Here is a 19,887-nt window from a genome sequence, read left to right as displayed (position 1 = left end):
ATTAGTTGCTACATGGTTGTTACAAAGAAACTAGCTGCAAAGAATAATTTTGGCTTAAATGATCACTGCTTTTCTTGGGTTAATGTGAAGAGCAGAGTTCCATGAGGTCACTGATCTAGATATTTTCAGGTTGGAAAGATGAGAACAATGGGTAATGACAGCAATCAGGATATGCTATTTCAATACAATCTAAGTAAAATAAATGGGTGTGCCAGGTGGTGGCAGTAATCCTTGAATAACATACTATTTGGATGGTACCAACCTCACAGTAATGGAATATGAAGGAGATCTAGGGATAATTGTACAGTCTAAATTCTCTGAGCAATGCAAACAAGCTGTTAAAACAGCCTGTGGGGCTTCCATAAACTATATTCAGATTATCCCATTGTATACGGATGGAATACTACACTGGTTTGAAAACATTATTTTAGGAAGGAATTGGATCTGTTGTTGGAAAAGGTGAAGAAAGAGTAGCAATATTAGTTGTGGGTGCAAACGGATATTCTTACCAAGAAAGAAGAGATCTGTATTATGCACTCTCTGGAAACTGGGCATTTATGTGGTGACCTAATTGAAGTTTATAAGTCTAATGATGGCAATTTACCTTTTCACAGATGAAAAAGGGGACAATAATTTAAATTAGAAGACGATAGTTGCAGAATAAACCTGTGAAAACTTGCATTCAGCCAAAGGGTAATCAATTGAACTTCCCTTCCACCTCAAGTTGTGGAGGTGGGTCATATGTCCCCAAAATCAGAGAAACATTTATTGCCTAATTACAACAAGATGTGTTATTGACATGATATGTGAAAGTCAGTACAAGAGCAAATTAAATTCTTAACTTGGTAATGAACACAAGCTCACAAATTATGCTTAACTAATTAGTTTAATGAAATTTAAGGATAATATCAAGAGATTCTTCAAACTAAATTTATTCTAGCACATAGTAGTTAGTTTTGGAATTTGTTTGGGCTTTATTTTCATAGACAGAAAAAGAAACAAAAAAAAATTTAATTGAAATTCTAGCATCATAAATTTAGGGTTAACATTAAAGCATTAAGGAGGGTGAAAAAAAATTTTTTTTTGGTAGTTAAAAGATTATTATGAGGAATGAGAAACTGGTATAAAAACTTATGATTATTTAGAATTATTGAGAACAGGTTCTGAAACTATTGTGTGCTTGAATTAATTTAGTTGGGATGGGGGGGTGAAATTACTTTAATGAAATCTGAAGTTTACTTGATGTAAACTTCAGATTTCATTAAAGTAATTTCAGTTTGTGTATTCATTTCCACATTCAGGTCAGTTATTCATAAGTGTAAAGAAGTATCCCCGCTTTACAATTTGTTCACAGTACAACCAAATCACTAACAATGGAGCCCCCATAATAAATACCATTCACTATATGATATGTAGCAAACACTAGTTGTTCTGATCACATTTACGAATTCAATTTTAAATCTATTAAATGCAATTCTAATAAGTGAAAATAGGCAGAATATTATCCACAGGCTATAAAAGATATAAATCACAAATTTACATTTTATTACCTTACCAATTAACACAATTAAATGATATGTAAAAATCGGAAGAATATTTTCCACGGGTTAGCAGAATAAAAATAAATTTACCCTAAGGTACGTAACTTAATTAATAATGTAATATATACATAACTAATTGATATTTCTGTTCACTGACTTTTTTTTTTTTTTGTTGTTGTTGTTGTAAAACTTAAAACAGTAAAAAAGTTAAGAAATTAATAATAAAGAACATGGCAAGCACAAATTGCAACCAACACGATATGTGCAAGTGAGATATGGAGCAACAAGTTTACAAAGTTTAAAAAAATAGGAATGAAGAAAAGATTCTGAAAATTTATTTATGTTTTTTATGTGATCGAAGATTTCCTGGAAGGGGAAACACATTTCACCATAACATAAAAACCCACAGAATTCTGGTTATTGGTATTATCACAAATGCAACAAGATAGTTTACTTCCCGTTTATATGATTTAATAGATTAGATATTAGTTAATAGATTGCACTAACAGAAATGTCTAATAAACTGGAAACTGCAAGTTGTCTTTATTATTTTATAATAGTGACCTCCAGAAATATGCTTTAGAAAAATATCACAAAGACATCCAAAATTGATTCTTATAATCAAACATATGATAATGATGAAAGTATGGTACATTTTAATCATTTGAATTGGTTTTTTGAAATTTGATTCTACTAACCAGTGATCATATCAACTAGCGCCTACTTATTTCACTTTATGATGGACTAACAATTGTCTCCAACCAGACAATCCTTCCTCTCAGCCAATCAGGTGGTCCTTCCTCTTGGCCGATAGCAGCATTTGTAAACATGTTGGCCACATGTTTTGTTTTTGCATCTTTTAGTTCAAGGATTTTGTGTTGTGCTTATCTGACATAAATTTACTGTATTAATTTGTCTATAGAACACTGTGTACAAGAAAAAGAGATAAATAGCTTAGTTGTTTAGCAAAATTTAACTTCCAGGGTCTTGGAACTAATTACCAAAAAGTAGTGTTATTAGGTTCACATTATGATATTTTCACAATACAATGGTGTCTCTGGAACAGATTAATATCGTAAAGTGGGGGTCCACTGTATTGTTGTTTTAAAGTCTCATGACCGGATATGTTCATGGGGATTTGATTGAGGTATTGTTTTGAAAGGATTCAGTAAATTATTTTATTCCCAAGGGGCACAAACTAGACAATATATACAGTCAGGTCTCCATATTTGCGGATTCATGTTTTTGTGTTGGCAGTTGCAAAATTTATCATACTAAAAATTTGGCTGCTCACTGCATTCACCCCTGAGTGATGGTGGGGTACACACACCTTCAGTCTCGCATTGAGCACCACCCGAGTAGGACAGCTTGTGACCTTTGTGTCTGCGTTAGGCTACTTGTGCTTGAGATATTACTGCGCTTATGTGAATACCCATGGGTTCTAAACGAAGTGCATCTAGTGACGGACAAAAGCCTAAAAGGGCCAAGAAAGTGATGACTGAAAGAGAAATTGCAGATTCTAGATAAATGTCAAGAAGGTCTCGCATTCACTGTTGTAGGCTGCATGTTTGGTACAAAAGAAAATACTGTACGATACATAGGGAAACAAACTGAGCTCAGAGAGGCAGTGCAAACTGGTGGAATTCTTACTGCTAAATACATGGCTTATGTACGTGATAAAGTGAAGTTAAAAATGGAGAATGCACTGTTCATTTTGATCAAAGACCAACACAGGGAAAAATTGCCTGTGAACATTGGTATGATTTCTGCTGAGGCCCTCATTCTATACAATAGATTTAAGCAACAACCCCCCTGTACCAGCAACACTGTGGAACCCACTTTCATTGCCAACAAAAGCTGGTTCCAGAAATTCAAGAGGCGTTATTCACTCTTGAATGTAAAGATTACGGGTGAGTCTGCTAAGGCCTACCCTGTGCAACTCAAGAAGCTCACCAAGGAGAAGGGATATTAACCTGAACAGGTTTCAATGCCAATGAGACGACATTATTCTGGAAGATGTCTCAACACACCTATACAACTGTCGAAGAGAAGGCCTCAGGATTCAATGTGGCACGAGATTGGGTTACGCTACTAGTTTGCAGCAATGCAGCAGACCATGTCAAAGCCTGGCCTAATTTTCTGCATGCAGAGCCCAAGAGCTCTTTGACAACTTAGAGGAGGAGGACATCAACGATTTAATTGACATACAAGCAACAACACTAATGGATGATGAACTCAAGGAGCTTGCTGTTTCAACTGAGGATGAACCACGCCAAGAGAAGTTAGGCTTGGAAAACTTAGCGCAGGCAATGCATGATGCCAAATGCCTAGCATACTTCTACGAATACAACAACGTGATTCATGCAATGAAGTTCAAGGAAAGTCTCGATATTTTAGCACCATACTACCCATATTCAACGAGTTCAAACAAAAGACACAGCTTCCTATCACAATGTTCCTGAAAAGGACAACTACATCGACACCTAAAACTCACCAAATACGGAGGATGCGGAAAGGTCAGGGAATGACCACCGCATATTCCCGGAGCAATATGGCCTTAGTTGCTAATGCTCCTAAAAACCAAAACAACAACAACCTAAAACTCCTCGTACCCCTGAACTGGGAGTCTCAATGTCAGACAATCCTGCCTCTACGACCCCTACTACTGAGGAGTACTGAATCCTGTGGTGAATACACTGCTGTATGCCTTGTTCTTAACTATGTGATAATATTTTGATACGGTATTTTTGAAACATGGGTCTAAAATGTTGCTCATTATTGTAAAACACAATTAAAACCTTTTAAACACATTTAAAGATTTTTCTGTTAATTGTAAATGGTTCCGTAAGTGTTTAGGCACAAGTAGAAAACATCTGGGACTACTTGGGCAAGAGTACAGATTTTCGCAGGAAGTGTTGATATGTAACCCCCACGAATATAGGGACTCGACTATATATTTAAATTAAGGAATAGTTATTGACCAGATATAAGAAAATGCACTTTTTGCCTGAGAATTATTTACTGTTGATATCAATTGTCTGCATGGGTAGCACAGTGGTACATCACCATCCTCCCCACACCGGATGATAAATGCCCGGGTTCGAATACCATCAATGATGTGGGGAACTTTAATGGGCTTTTTTTCACTCCATGACTGGGTTGGTCGGTCTCAGATGTGGATAGCAAGGTTCCCCCCAGAAACGGGTTTTTTTGTTCAGCAAAACAGGCAAATCGACCAGAGAGCACATGCAATTTAGACACAATACGTATATGGGAGAAATTCTAGGTGACCCTAAAATATAATTATTTGTTTGTTTTTGTTGATATAAATTGTCATCAATTACAGAACTCTAGAGTTTTGTTAAATTTTAGGAAAAGTTGGACAGACACATGATGGAAGAGCTGACTTTTCTTTTTAAGGGTGATGCTGAATAATCTTAGATTTCTTGTATCAATTTGCCTTAACTTAGTTAACATGAATTCTACCAGTAGTGTGTGTTCTTTAGTATTGGTAATATTTGATGATATTACCAATATCCTGCCTCAAACCAAATTGCACATTTTAGCTTGATGGGTGATGATTTTCTTCAACACACATAATTTGGCTGCTTTCTTGGACTTCACACATTACTTATTAGTCAGCATAGGTATACTAATAGAGGCTATCCACTGTCTGATGAAAGACCAAGTCTCAAAAAACTATCACAATGGTGCCTTAAGTTTTAAATAACTAACAGATCCACAGTTAGTTTTTAGCAAGTTGTGCTATTTATATTAAAACAATATTAACATTTTAGGTTGGCTTGTGCCGTCTCTCATGTAAGCATAAGCCCAAGCTTTGAAGACTTAAATTTGGTTTCTGTCACTGGAGGGGCTAAAGTGCAAACAGCTTTAAAAACATATTAACAAAAATTTCAAAATTGACATGACTTTAAAAACATTTTGTTAATACAGCTTTAAGATTTGCAAATATAATATATCAATACAGAACTATAATTATTCAAATTCTTCCAAATATTTATATTGAAATCACCATTTCATTAATCAACACAGCACCCCATGGCTACAAAGCTCTAGATGTAAAATAGTTATATTCACATTAGTACAATAAAAATGCATATAGGTTTGAATGCAAGGAAGTATTTCATTTGAGTAACTTAATTTCCAGTTTCATGGACCATACTTTGCTCCTAGCTTTGTAACATTCACAATGCTGCTGGGTGCAGGCACCCTGTTCTAAATCTCTTAACCTATCTTCTCTCTAACCCCCACAAAATAAAACTAATTAATGATTTCAATTACTGTTTTGATTTTGAGCTATACTTGTTTTTATCTTTACAAGTTAAATTTGTTCAAAAAATATGATTTGGCTTACCGCAGCAGCATGATGTCCAGATTCCTCACCTAATTTTGCAATCATGAAAGCATCAGCAAATACCAGGAAGATTATAATTACTCCAAGATATATGATTTCCTGTTTAAAAGGAAAAAAAAAAAGTAATATTGCATATGATGCCTTTACCATACTTTAAAATATTTGCACAAATAGTAGTAGTGGCATGTGATGCAAGAAAGCAAGTGTACGAGCTTATGCAGCATCAGCCAAAAAAAAAAACCCCACACCATTCCCTCCAAATGCCTGTCCAGTTCCTCCTTAAATTTATTCAACCTATCAACTTCCACAACAACAGATGGAAGTTTGTTCCAGCAATTAACCACCTGCTGGCTAAAGGCAAATTTCCACACATCTATTCTACATCTGTCTTTTCTTAATTTGAATCTATGCCCCCCCTTAAGTTCATAATATGAACAAGTGGAAGGATCCTATCAGAATTAAGCGTGTACAACCCATTCAAGGCCTTACACACCTCAATCAGATCACTGCGCAGATGCCTAGTCTCCAGCCACTACAATTTGCAGAACTTTAGACTCTCTTCGTAAGAGGATCCCTTCATTCCCCTCACCAATCTTGTTGCCCTTCTCTGTACACACTCAAGTAAATAAATAAGATCTTTATTGTACAGTTCACCGGTACACGCAGGTACCACGGTACCATGCCAGGGGTTAACAAACGGCAGAGATAAAGGAATTGTAAAGATTAATTATAGGCAAATTATATAAAAAAAAAAAAAAAGTACTCATAGCAGCTAACATTGACTTGAAAGGAAAACTAATACAAAATAACAAATTGTGATAACAAAATATTTTCTCGAGTCCAGTTTTCTGAGAGTCTCTTGCCCCGCCATAACGATCTGAGATCAGTTGGTAGTTCTGGAGACCACGTGCAGATCTAGGATGATCCGTCTATACTTTTTATCATCTATGATTTTAAATAAGTCAGCATCCAGGGATTGAACCAGATGGAGCTTCTGATAAGGGAGGAACCGATCTTTCAAATGTAGTCTCGAAGGAAGAGCAAGAAGCTTGGGAGAAGACCTGGTTGGGGAATCCGCCAGCACACGGTGTCCCAAACGTTGGGTGCTGAGACTCTCCCGGCAATCATTTTTACGGTGAAGATGAGTCTTCTCTCGTGCATTAATGCTGAAAACCTGGTTAAATTCAGCGCGTTGGCCATCGGTGTTGTGCGCTGCTGTTGTGGGAGATGACACTTCCAGGTTGCCCACTTCAGGAGCCAGTATTCAGCGGCTTTTAATGGTTTAATTGTGGTGTCTGCAGCTGAGCCCCACAACTCTACTCCATACAGTACACTTCCAAAAATCATCATCCTGATATACATTTCTATCAGATTTGTGTTGTAAATGTGTAGCAAGTGCTGCTTGGCAACCCACCGTTTCTTGTTGAATTTAGCACAGAGTTCTTCTATATGGTGATGGAATCGTAATTTTCTGTCGAAGATTACACCCAGATCTCTTTGCTTTTCAACGCAGGGGATCAGGACTCCGTCAATCGCAGGCTGAATTATGGTTGGTATGGGTTTAAGTGAGAATACCATGATGGCAGATTTCTCAGGGTTCACTTGCAGGTCAAAATTCGTGAGGTACTGCTGTACTTCTGATAAGGTCTTGTTGATGGTTACTGTGGCGTTTTTGGCTTCATCGGTCAAATTTATTTTTGTGAAGATCTTTAAATCATCTGCATATAATATCATATCTGTTCTATTATGTATTAGTGGGTAGATGATAGCAGTGAAAAGAATTCTGGACAGGACTCCTTGTGGAACGCCTGCTTGTATTTGTCTAGTATACCTTTGTTTTCCTATGTACATTTGGATGATTCTATTCTGAAGAAGGGATGTCAGAAACTTCAATACTGGGCCTGTGATGTGATAGTAATTTCGAAGGAGTTTGAGCAAGGCTGGGATGTGAACACTATCGAACGCAGCTTGTAGATCAAGATATGTGATTGCCATTTCTTCTTTCTTCTCAAATGATCCAAGGATTGCATTAGTAGTCATAATCAGGTTACTAACTGTTGATCTGTTTTGCAACGAATAATGAATTTGCTGGGGCCTGTGCGGGAGAATGTGCATGGTAAGTGTTTTCAGTACTGTTTTTTCAAGTAATTTCAATAGACACGAGGAACGAGAGATGGGTCTAAAGTGCCTGGCTTCAGTTGGCTGGGAAACTTTTGGGAGTGGCCTAACAGAATATAAATTCCATATTGGAGGGAAAAATTCTCCTTTTAATATGCTATTGAAAATTATTAGGAGGGGATCACTTAGAAATGGGCTCAAACATTTAATGATAAATTGTGGTACTTTGTCGATTCCCGCTGTACCAGTTGCAGGCAACTTATTAATCGCAGATAAAAGGTCTTGTCTTGTTAATTCAATGGTTTCAAGTCTGATGATATTCCAGTGATAGCCCAGTGATATTCCCATGTCTGATGATGATGTGCCCATCTCTGGGCACATCATCATCAGACATGGGAATATCACTGGGCTCATGTTGGTTTTGCTGAACTCGTGCAATAAAGTCCATCCACCTTTCAGGATCAAACTGTGGAGGGAGTTCACAGTATTTCTGTCGGTATGATGGACAGCCCTTATGAAGTGTGGTTTCAATGTGATGTTTTATGCCTTGAGACTTGAGGCGGTTGAAGCTTGCTCGTCCTTTGGAGTACGCAATTCGGTCCGGAGCTAGTCCTGTCATTTTCCACTGTTTGTACTCTACATCCTTCCTAAAATGAGGCCTCCAGACCTGTACGCAGTACTCAAGGCGTGGCCTGACCATTGCCTTATACAGAGGGATAATCACCTCCTTTTCCCTGCTAGCAAAATTCCTATATATCATTGACAAAACCCCATGACCTGCCCTGGCAGCCTGTCTGCATTGCTCAGAAAACTTCATATCTGACTGCACAATTACTCCCAGGTCTTTTTCATTTTCTACCACCTTAAGTGTAGTACCACACAGTTTGTACGTTTCTCTGGGGTTACTTCTACCCATATGCAGTACTTTGCATTTGTCAAGGTTAAACTTCAGTTGCCACTTCTTAGCCCATCTGCCCAAATTATCTAGATCCTGTTGCAGTAGCACACTGCCATTACTGTCATTAACAACCCTACCAACCTTTGTATCATCTGCAAACTTCGATACTAAGCCTGATATACCTTCATCAATATCATTGATAAATACACAAAACAACAGTGGATCCAACACTGAACCCTGTGGGACTCCACTAATAACATTAGTCCATGAAGAGCAGCACCCATTGATTACCACCCTCTGTCTTCTCTCACTTAACCATCCTTTTATCCATTGTAGCAACTTACCCTTAATACCATTCTGCTCCAATTTGTGCCTTGGTGAGAATAGAGCACCTAATAATTTTGTTTCAGACTACAAATATAACAGTTGTAACTTTGTATCATCTGCAAACTTCGATACTAAGCCTGATATACCTTCATCAATATCATTGATAAATACACAAAACAACAGTGGATCCAACACTGAACCCTGTGGGACTCCACTAATAACATTAGTCCATGAAGAGCAGCACCCATTGATTACCACCCTCTGTCTTCTCTCACTTAACCATCCTTTTATCCATTGTAGCAACTTACCCTTAATACCATTCTGCTCCAATTTGTGCCTTGGTGAGAATAGAGCACCTAATAATTTTGTTTCAGACTACAAATATAACAGTTTGGCTAAGATAAGTAAAATATAAATTAACCAAAATGATATAAAATTTGAAAAGGATGAACCAAGCAAAAATTTTGAATATGATGTAAATAACACATAAAAAGGGTGTGCCAAGCAACAAGGCAAAAAAATATGGGAAACAGCCAAGTTTGAAAGACTGCATGCCAACATAAGGAATAGACCAGAAAAAAACCCTTATGTTAGACTTAATGAAATTGAAGTGATATAGACACACTGAAGATAAATAGAGAAGCAATATTGAAAGCAGAGGTAATTGAACAAAGTTTGAAGAAGTGAAAGTAAAAACACATATTCATCATATTCAAAATTCTCACTTGGTTCTTTCTTTTAAAATTATATTATTTTGGTTAATTTATATTTTAGTTATCTTAGATGAAACGTTTTATATTTGTGGTTTGAAATAAAATTATTGGATGGTCTGTCCCCACCAGAGGCACTGTTTGCAAGTGCATATTTGCACATTTTTAGTTCATTTTCACAAATTTGCCTCAGGAAGGTTATTTTCTTATAGGTTGTCTTAGTGTGGGGCTACAGCCACTCACCTCAGATGTTTCTGGGTTGAGGGGATATTGACACACTACATTCTTCCTTCATCCATCAGCATGCCTTGTAGCAAAATATATAGAGATGAGTCATCAGTAACCAAATTTCCTTCTACATTTTCTAAGGTATATATATTTTGTCATCCTGTCTTTATAAAGTTCACACAACCTCCATATTTCCATTTCAAAATTATTTTCAGTTTATGAGAACTTTAATCCAGTAAAGGAGACATTATCTTAATAGTTTCCTTCCCAGAGTTTTTCACTTCTGGATATTCTCTTTCAGTCAGTTTTCTAATTTATTTAGGATAAATCATGTCTGAAAGGAGACTTACCATCTCACTGACATTTTATTGTTACTTTTCTTTGTACAAAGAAATTTCAAAAATTTTTTGAGATTTCCGTTCAGCTCATTCCCTCTCCATTCAATCAGTGACTGCTAGAATGTTACATATAAATAAGTTTCTTATCTCTGCATTACAAACTCTTGGTGTGTGCATCCTTTTCTCATTCAAAACTCTATATTTTATTGAGTTTTTGAATGTGTTTCTGCCATATGCAACCTCAACTCTATAGATTACTTGGCACATTTATTTTTAAATGTGCCAAGAATTAAATTTATTTATTTTAAATTTATTTTTAACTATAATTATACACTACCACCACTAAGGACAAAAACTTCATTAATTTTATCATATATATTATCAGCATCTCACTGATATAAAAATTTTATACCAATTAAAAATAAATTACTGGAATATTTTTGTGTAACAATTCTGTCTATCTTGTGAACTCCTCTGACTGTTTGGTCGTCCCGGAGTATAAACAGAAAATTTAATTTAAATTTAAACATGCGTAAATTATGTTTTACACACTAAGTGTGTAAAAATTTTTATTCTGGTAAACTGTAGCATAAACCTCATCAGGGCTGTGCAAAGGTACTTGGGGGCCCAGATGCAAAAGGGGTTAAGGGGCCTCGTTTATTTATGTTGAGACTTTGATGGGCCCCTAGATTGGGATCCCTGGTGCACGCATACAATGCACCCCCCCATTTGCACGATCCTGAACCTCATGATACTAGAACTGTAAAATATTATACAAGTGGTGGACAGATCTTTTTTTGGGAAGGGGTGCGTGCCTTCATATGAGGTTGAAGTAACAAATCGGATTTACTCACTGCTATATGCAAAATCAGATTGTACCCTAACATTTGTACAATGTTTTATAGCTCTAGTATCATGAGGCTTTATGATCTAAATTTACTAAGTGTTTATCTGGAATACACCATCACATATTGTGGATATATCTCATCACAGTGTTTACTGCCCTCAATGAGACCCCAAAAAGGATAAAAATCCTGGTACAAGTAATAGCATATACAAATAAATAGTGGTATACTTCTCCATTGGGGGAGTGTTTTTTTTTTTTTTTTTTTAGTTAGTTGTTGACGCATCGGCTTCTGTGGCCATAATGCACCTCCTAAGGTTTTTGCAGTACTCTGATCCAAGCCCGAGGCGGGATTCGAACCCGCAACCTTTGGGTTGCCAGGCAGGCACTTTACCCACCCGGCTAGCCCGGTCGGCTTGGGGGAGTGTTTGGAAATGCGCTACTCTCCACAGAATAGTGCTATTTTAAGGCGACCCTTGGTGAAGAGTCCCACAATATGAGATCAATGCAATAAGTAATAGGCCTAGTTTGCTCATTGCTACATAGAAAATGGGGCTATACCCTGCTTGTACAAAGAGTTTTTGCAAATATTATTTCTACTAATTTATTTTAAAGTTTATTACTGTTGTATATTGCTTTTATGAAAGATTAAGACATACCAACAAGTATTTTGTTCGAAGAGCAGTGTTGATCTTGTTAACGAATCCAATAAAATAGAAAATATACAAAGCCAAGGATGTCAAGAATGCTGTAAAAGTGACTGTGGCAAAGAAGATGTGTGTTGAAGATGTTTTCTGGCATTCCTTATCTTTACACCATGTTGTTTCCTCACAAATAAATGCCAGCAAGGAACAAACCTGTATATGAAAGAATGAAGAAAATTTCATTTTTAAATAAATTAAAATCAAATAAAGAAGTTAATGCTATCATGTTAGATGTTTACATAAAATTCTGCACTAAATTCTTTTGATCAGCATATTATCAAAAGGTTGCCACTTTATTTCATAACAATTTATGCTGAATGTTCAGGAAAAATTAAGATATCAATACAGTTCCTTTCCTATTACTAAATTATTACTAAAATTAAGATGTCCTAAATCTACAAGGACATCTTAATTTCCCATTTGTAGACAGGGAAATTAAGATGTTAACTACTAGGTCCACTTCCAATCCACTACATGCCCTCAAATGATTTTAAGAATGTTCATCTTACCTGAAGGCAGATTTATTTTCTATAAATATTATTATTTCCGAAAGCATTGGTGACCAATTTGTAGTCTTAATTCACAATATATCCCTCCATTTCATATGCGGAAAGTTCAGAAGCAATTAACACCTGTGAGGGATGATAAAAGTATTTCAGCCCATTATTACAACAGAAGACAATGCTGATGTAAAATGGGTTAGGATTAGGCATTTGTAGAACACTGTTGTTATAAGTACAATAACACTTCAGTAATTCGGACTAATAAGAAGGGTTGTCCAAATTAGAATATAATTATAAAAATTTAAGTCTTAGTGCATAAAAAAACAAATTTCATTGCTAAGAAACATTCAGACAATATCGCAATTATGACAAATTTTTGTGTACATGTTTATATGCATTAAAAAAATTAAATAGAATACAAATATGTGATTTTTTTAACCCAACTTTTATTAACAAGTGTTGATTTGTAAAATTTTCTATTTTGAACCCTTGTTATTCACAATTACAATCACAATTATTAGGCTGGTTGAAAGGCTGAACAACTGGTGCTGTGTATTATGATAATACAAGATTGGTTGGTTGAAAGAAGTGGATGGAAAGCAATTACTCATAGGCCTATAAATCTAAAATAGTTTTCTCAGAAGCTTGGTTAGATTCTGCAAATGTATAGTGCATAAAATTCTGATGAGGAATTCAAAAAATATTTTTGCACTCTGGGAGAAGAAAAAAAAAAAAAAAAAAAAAAATCATGTTTTGAAACAGAAATAAATACCATAAAACCTTTACTCAACAGAAAATTTCAGATTTCTTCAAGAAAGACTATACAATTTGGTGAGGAGCCATCTCTGCCTGATTAAATTTTTAACATTACATTAATGTTATGTAAAGAACATCACCAAAACTTTGTTTCTTTTTCAATAGTAAGACAATTTGACCTTAATAAGTGTCTCTGCTTTAGCTGCAGTATCAGATGTGGTTTTTTTTATAATTGCTGAGGGCTAGATCTCAAATGAGGTTACTCAACTCGTCTTGGACAAACTGTCTTCATCAGGTGTGTTCTCAATCAGCTGAAGTTCTCAGGTCTCCACCAATTACACCATCACATTCCATTTAGCCCATGCTGTAGAGACACCAGAATTGGCATACTGTCATCGTGCAGGATTTGTCTCATTGCTGAATCAAGGTTAATACACATTACAAGAGTAAAAATAACCATAATGATCTTATCACCCTCACCATATGGATATGGCAAACAGAATAAATTCTTTTTTTTTCCCCCCTTTAGTTCAACTAGTTACATAATCCATTTAAACAAGCAGTACAAACAATATGAGATACCTAGACCTTTTCTGGTCACCTAGAGGGCAGCTAACTGGTAAGGTTTCTGAATATCTGTTGTGATCATATGATGTTTTGATTTAGTTAGGAAAGAGCTGCATATGTAGCAGAATTTGTTGGGGAGATTTTTACACTTGAAGCATGACAAATGTGTTTCGGTAATTCACCAGATCTTACTTGAAAATTTTATAATCAAATCATTAAATTATGATATAACAAAGATAAGAGAACAGTGGTCAACAACTTTTATATGGCAGCTCATATCTTGCTTTTCAAATTTTTTTTCATGGATCATAATGTAGATTATGTAGAATGAAATTCATAAATAAATTAAAAACATTCGCAAATCTTATTTTCAAATTCAATTCTAAATATATTTATTTATGTATGAGGGGTGATCATTTAATTCACGGAGTGGTGCAAGATTTTATGTTTACTGCTTGAACTTTTCATAACTACTGCTACAGGCGTCATCTGATCGCTACTGAGCAGACTCTGCATGTGCATGCCAGTACTTGTCGAACTAGTTGTGTTTGTTATTTGGTTTTTAGGAGCATTAGCAACTAAGGCCATATTGCTCCGAGTCAAGCTAGTGTTACATAAAGAGTTTTTTTAGCCATGTGTCACTGACAATCGTTTTGAAGCAATTATCTTGTCAGACATACAAGCTGAATAGCGATACACGATTCGCTATTGTGTCAGATGGAGCTTAAATGCATCGTAAACAGTTAAAGAGATGAATGAAGTGTATGGTAATTAGTGTCTTGGTAGGACGGCCATATTCCAGTGTGACTGAACTTTCCAGTGTGAAGTGGTTTCTCCATCAAGACAATGCCAGGCTTCATACAGCTAATATTGTGCAGACACTGATCACTGACATAGGTGCTGAGGTTCTGCCACATCTCCCTTATTCATCGTGGACATGTAGTCTCCATACTTAATGGATTGACTTGCACATTATAGCCTTAGATGCTAATGGGCTATAAAATCCTAAAACAACCAACTTAATGGCAAACATAATGCAAATAATTTGCATTATGTTTGCTTGGACAAGTGGTACAACGGAAAGAGTTTTTTCCGTAGTAAATAAGTTGTGGCATCAACAAAAACACAACTAACCGTAGAAACGCTGAAAGCAATACTACAAGTTAAGTGCAATTTTGCTAATTCTGGTTAAGAAATTTAGGAAGGAATAGCAAATAACCAAGAATTATTAAGAAAAATTAACTGGGCAGAAAATATTTAACTTCTCTTGTTTTTATTGTTAAAAGAAGTATGTATTTTTATTAATAGTATTATTTCATAGAAAAACCTAACCTTTTTTCACTAAATAAAAATTAAAGTCGACCCCTCTAATAAGAGAGGGTTTTTTTTTTTTTTTAATTACAACTATTTTTCCGAGTTTGCAACCTTCAGAGGTACTCTTACTGAATTTTCATTTTAATTTTCATTATTTCGGCCTTTCCGTAAAAAAAAAAAAATAATAATAAAATAAAATATAGGCTGCATTTGTTTTTTTTTTTTTTTGTTTTGTTCAAAGAAGTACATGTATTTAATTTATATTTTGTATGTGAATATTATTTTTATAAATAAAAAAATAAATTAAAAAAAAGTGTATATTTTTTCTAGGGAGTTGTTTACCCAATCATGCGTTCCTAATATACAGCAGACTCTCGATTTACCAGGATCGGATTAATTGGGACACTTCAAGACTCCAAATTAAAAAAAAAAAAAAAAAAAAAGTCAACCAGAAATCATAAAATTCAAGTAATAACTAGAATAGATATAAACAGATGTTTGGCAAGTCGCAAATAAGCGACAAGAAACGCCGTTATAAGTCGTCACTGGGAGATTAGTGTACCTATTATCTTTGGTTTAGTTTGTTTAGTAAGTCGCGTTTAAATGTTTAATGCAAATGTTTAATTTGTTTTAGTGCGTCGCGTCGATTGTTGTGTTTCGTCGCACCGCAAAAGGACAAATTTTGTTTCGTTATTTATGTCAGGGATGTCGGAATTTTTTTTTTTTTTTTTTTCTCCTTTAAAAATCGCGAAAATGATGGGCAAACGCAAGATGGGCTTTCAATAAAATAAAAACTTGAAATTATTCAAAAGTTTGAAAACGGTGTATCCGTTAAATCTCTAATGAACCATAATAATGTTGGTGACCAAACCATACGCGACATTGTAAAAAATAAAGGGAAGCTATTCGATTTAAAATGGACATCGTAAAAAATAGAGGGAAGCATCGCATTGGACACGCGAGTAGTGCGTGTGGTAAATTTGTTTCGTTTTTTATTTATCGCCATACTTTTTACGTAGGTTGTTGAACATTTTTCGATACAGTAAGACCAAGGCTTACGTAGCTTCGGACTTACGTTACGTTAGACAGAATACGAGAAGCGGTGAGGGGATCGGCACCAATGAAGCAATTATAATAACCAAGGCTACGAAACACATAGTTTTCACATTACAATAACATGCATTTTTTTCTTCCTTTTGTGTTTTCTTTTCTTATCTGCCACTCCGTCTACTTCACCGCTGTCCCCAGATAATTTAATTGAACTAATTAAAAATATATAACTATTTTTATTCATTCTTCTGAGGATATGTCATCATATGTGGTTTTTGTAATTTTGGCTACTATAATATTGCTACTATATCCCATATCAGGGATATAGTAGCAATATTATATTAGTCATTCCCGAGTTCTTAAAACTCGACTTACGTATGAAGTCCAGTAACGTATTCTTACGTATGTCGGGTAATAGGGTTGTATTAGGGTTGTATTTTTGGATTAACCAGGAAATCGAGAGTCTACTGTACATGTATACGGTACTGTATGTTTTCGACTCGACCAGAACGTGCTGCCATCTCTGTTTGCAACTAATAATAAACAGTTGAATGGGTAGCAACACGAAAATATCATCTATATATTTCGGCATATAACTCGACCTTTAGTTTGAATTAAATTCGTGCTTAATCACATATTCCCCGAATAAAACTACTCCATTTTTTAGCGTCATCTTTCGTACGTTGGGTAGTGTTCAATCAGCAATTGGAACCGCTGTCTACATTTTAATCAAATTATTTTTGCCCATTATTTTAAATGACGTTTCATTACACTGCACAAGAAACTGTAAAGAGAGCAGCAAGAGTCTCCATCGAACTCTTATTAATTCTACATACAAAAGGGACAAAATAACGGACACACCTATGAGTTACAGATATACACTAATGCGCTCGGCCACACTTTCACCCCAGGGGCTCACATCTGGTGAGTGTGGGCTTGGCACACCCAGGGTCCTGAGCTGGATATCATCATTCTTCTCTTCCTTGGTGATTCCCTTTTATTTCTCTTTCTCTCTCTCTGGGTAGTTCGGAAATTTTTTTTGTTTTTTTGGCTGGTGCAGCATAAGCCTCAGGCTTCCTTGCACCATATGGCTAATAATAATAATAATAATAATAAAATAAAACACAGCTTGTATTCTACGTGGAATGATTTAAAACAAATCTTGCCATTCAATTCAATTCATGAAGGTGGAGGAAATTACTTCTCTCTCCACTCCAAATATGCCCACAGTGACCCCCTGACCTTTAAGTTTAGTGATTATGCAGGCCAGTGCGGGATTAAGGCCAAGTGATGCCCTAAGCACAGCCCAACAGTGGTGCCCCATTGGGTTATCCATTGCTTAACTTACAAGACATTACGACTCAATAAGTGCTGAACATGAAATAAGAGTTTGAAAATTTATAACCCTTTTTCAGTTTTCTTCCAGAAAAGACCTCAACTATATTAAACAAAAACTTTTGGTTTTTAAAATATATATTTTTTTTTTTTTTTTCATTTAACAAAAACCTTGGACTCAGGGGAGATCCTCTTGGACTGGAGGTGTGCAAATGTATCACCAATTCGCAAAAGAGGTTCAAAAGGTGACACAAGTAACTACAAACTTGTTAGTTTCACTTGTGTTCCGGGGAAAATAATGGCGTCACTGGTTAAGGAAGCGATGTAGGATCATCTACACAAGACTGCAGTATAGTTAAGGTTTATTAAAGGGAGGTCTTGTCTGACCAATTTGATTGGATACTATCATGTGGTCACAAATGAACTGAATGTCAAAAATAATTTTGATATCATATACTTGGATTTCAGGAAAGCTTTTGATACTGTTGCGCATGGAAGACTGCTGTACAAATTGGAGAGGTATGGCATTAAGGGTTAGTTGCTACAATGGATAAAAGGACGATTGAGTGGACATAACAGAGAGTGGTAATCAATGGACACTGCTCTTCGTGAACAAATGCTATTAGTGGAGTTCCTCAGAGTTCGCTGCTGGGCCCATTGTTGTTTTGTGTATTCATCAATGATATTGATGAAGGTATGTCAGGAATAATGTCCAAGTTTGCATCTGATACAAAGGTTGGCAGGGTTGTTACCGACAGTAAAGGCAGTATGCTACTCCAACTGGATCTAGTTAGGCAAATGGGCTGAGAAGTGGCAACTGAAGTTTAACATTGACAAATGCAAAGTACTGCATATGGGTAACAATAACCCAAGAGAAATGTACCAATTGTGTGGTACTACACCCAGGGAAGTGGAAAATGAAATAGACCTGGGGGTAATTGTGCAGTCAAATATGAAGTTAGCTGAGCAGTGCAGACGAGCTGCCAGGACAGGTCATTTTAGAAAGGATGTAGAGTTGCTAGAACGAGTACAAAGAAACGAAACAAGATTGGTAAGTGGAAACAAAGGGGTGCTCTAACCGAGAAAGGATTGAGTTCTGCAAATTGCAATGGCTGGAGAGTAGGCACCTGCGAGGTGATTTGATTGAGATGTATAAAGGGTTGAGCAAGCTGAATGCTGGTGGGATTCTTCCTCTTGCTCAGATTAGAACCTGAGGGGGCATAGATTCAAATTGAGGAAAGACAGTTGTAGAATAGATGTGCGGAAATTTGGCTTTAACCAGAGGGTGGTTGATTGGTGGAACGGACTTCCATCTTTCGTTGTGGAAGTTGATAGCGTAAATAAATTTAAGGTCGAGCTGGACAGGCATTTGGAACGAATGGAGGGGTGAAATGTGAGGGTTTTTTTTTTTTTCCGAGGCTGCATAAGCTTGCTTTCTTGCATTGATTGCCTCAATTTGAATTTAGCATTTTGCTAATGCTAAATTAAAATTCAATTTTAATTTTAAATTCAAAATTAAAATTCAATTTAGCATTAGCAAAATGCTAAATTCAAATTGAGGAAAAGATAGTTGAATAGATTTGCGGAAATTTGCTTTTACCCAGCGGATACTTGATTTCCGGAACCGTGTTACATATGTCTTTGTAGTTGATATATTAAATAAATTCGAGGAACTGGACAAACGTTTAGACGGAATGGATGTGTGAAATTGTTTTGTTTTGTTTTTTTTTCTGGCTGATGCTACATAAGCTCATACACTTCCTTTCTTGTATCACATGCCTCTTCTACTACTACTCAGCGGCAGGCCACCCCGAGGGTATCAGGGATGCATTGCACCCGGGTGCAATCCATCAACCTTCAAGGGGCGCCTGAAAACACAGAAATATAAAACATATAAATATATAAAACGCAGAAATATAAACAAAAGATATTTATTAATAGTTAAGGCAAAGCTAAATAATATTTGACAGGTGCTCTCAAAATATTCCAAAATGAGCATTTGGAACCTTTATATAACAGTTTTGGTAAACAGGACGATAATGGCTGAAATGTTATCAGACTCCCTCAGTTTGCTTCAATTTACCGTTTCAAATGGAAAACAAAATGAAAATTTCACCAGGGGCAAAATAAAATTTAGTTGAACCACCCCTGGCCCTGATGACAGCAACACACTGTCGAGGCATTGACAAGATTAATTTCTGAAGATAATCAATTGATAGTTTCTGGTTCCATACACGAATTATGGCTTCCTAAAGTTCACAAAGGATCTTTGGTTTATT

At 35.9% G+C, this 19,887-nt stretch overlaps 1 protein-coding gene across 2 annotated transcripts in view; it reads right to left on the bottom strand.

Annotated features, from left to right (window-relative positions):
- LOC150078850 (uncharacterized) overlaps positions 1–19,887 on the bottom strand; it is a 73,495-nt gene that overhangs the window by 2,419 nt on the left and 51,189 nt on the right. For both annotated transcript variants that reach the window (XM_090382631.1, XM_090382632.1), the window contains exons 3-4: positions 12,039–12,236; positions 5,917–6,015 (exon numbers count right to left, since the gene is read on the bottom strand). In XM_090382631.1, coding sequence (XP_090238757.1) covers positions 5,917–6,015; positions 12,039–12,236 — 297 coding nt within the window. The remainder of the gene's footprint in view (positions 1–5,916; positions 6,016–12,038; positions 12,237–19,887) is intronic.

Source organism: Mastigoproctus giganteus, chromosome 10, assembly GCF_048544385.1.
Source record: "Mastigoproctus giganteus isolate SK-2022 chromosome 10, ASM4854438v1, whole genome shotgun sequence".
NCBI classification, from domain to species: Eukaryota; Metazoa; Arthropoda; class Arachnida; order Uropygi; family Thelyphonidae; genus Mastigoproctus; species Mastigoproctus giganteus.
This window is presented reverse-complemented; position numbering and strand designations above follow the sequence as displayed.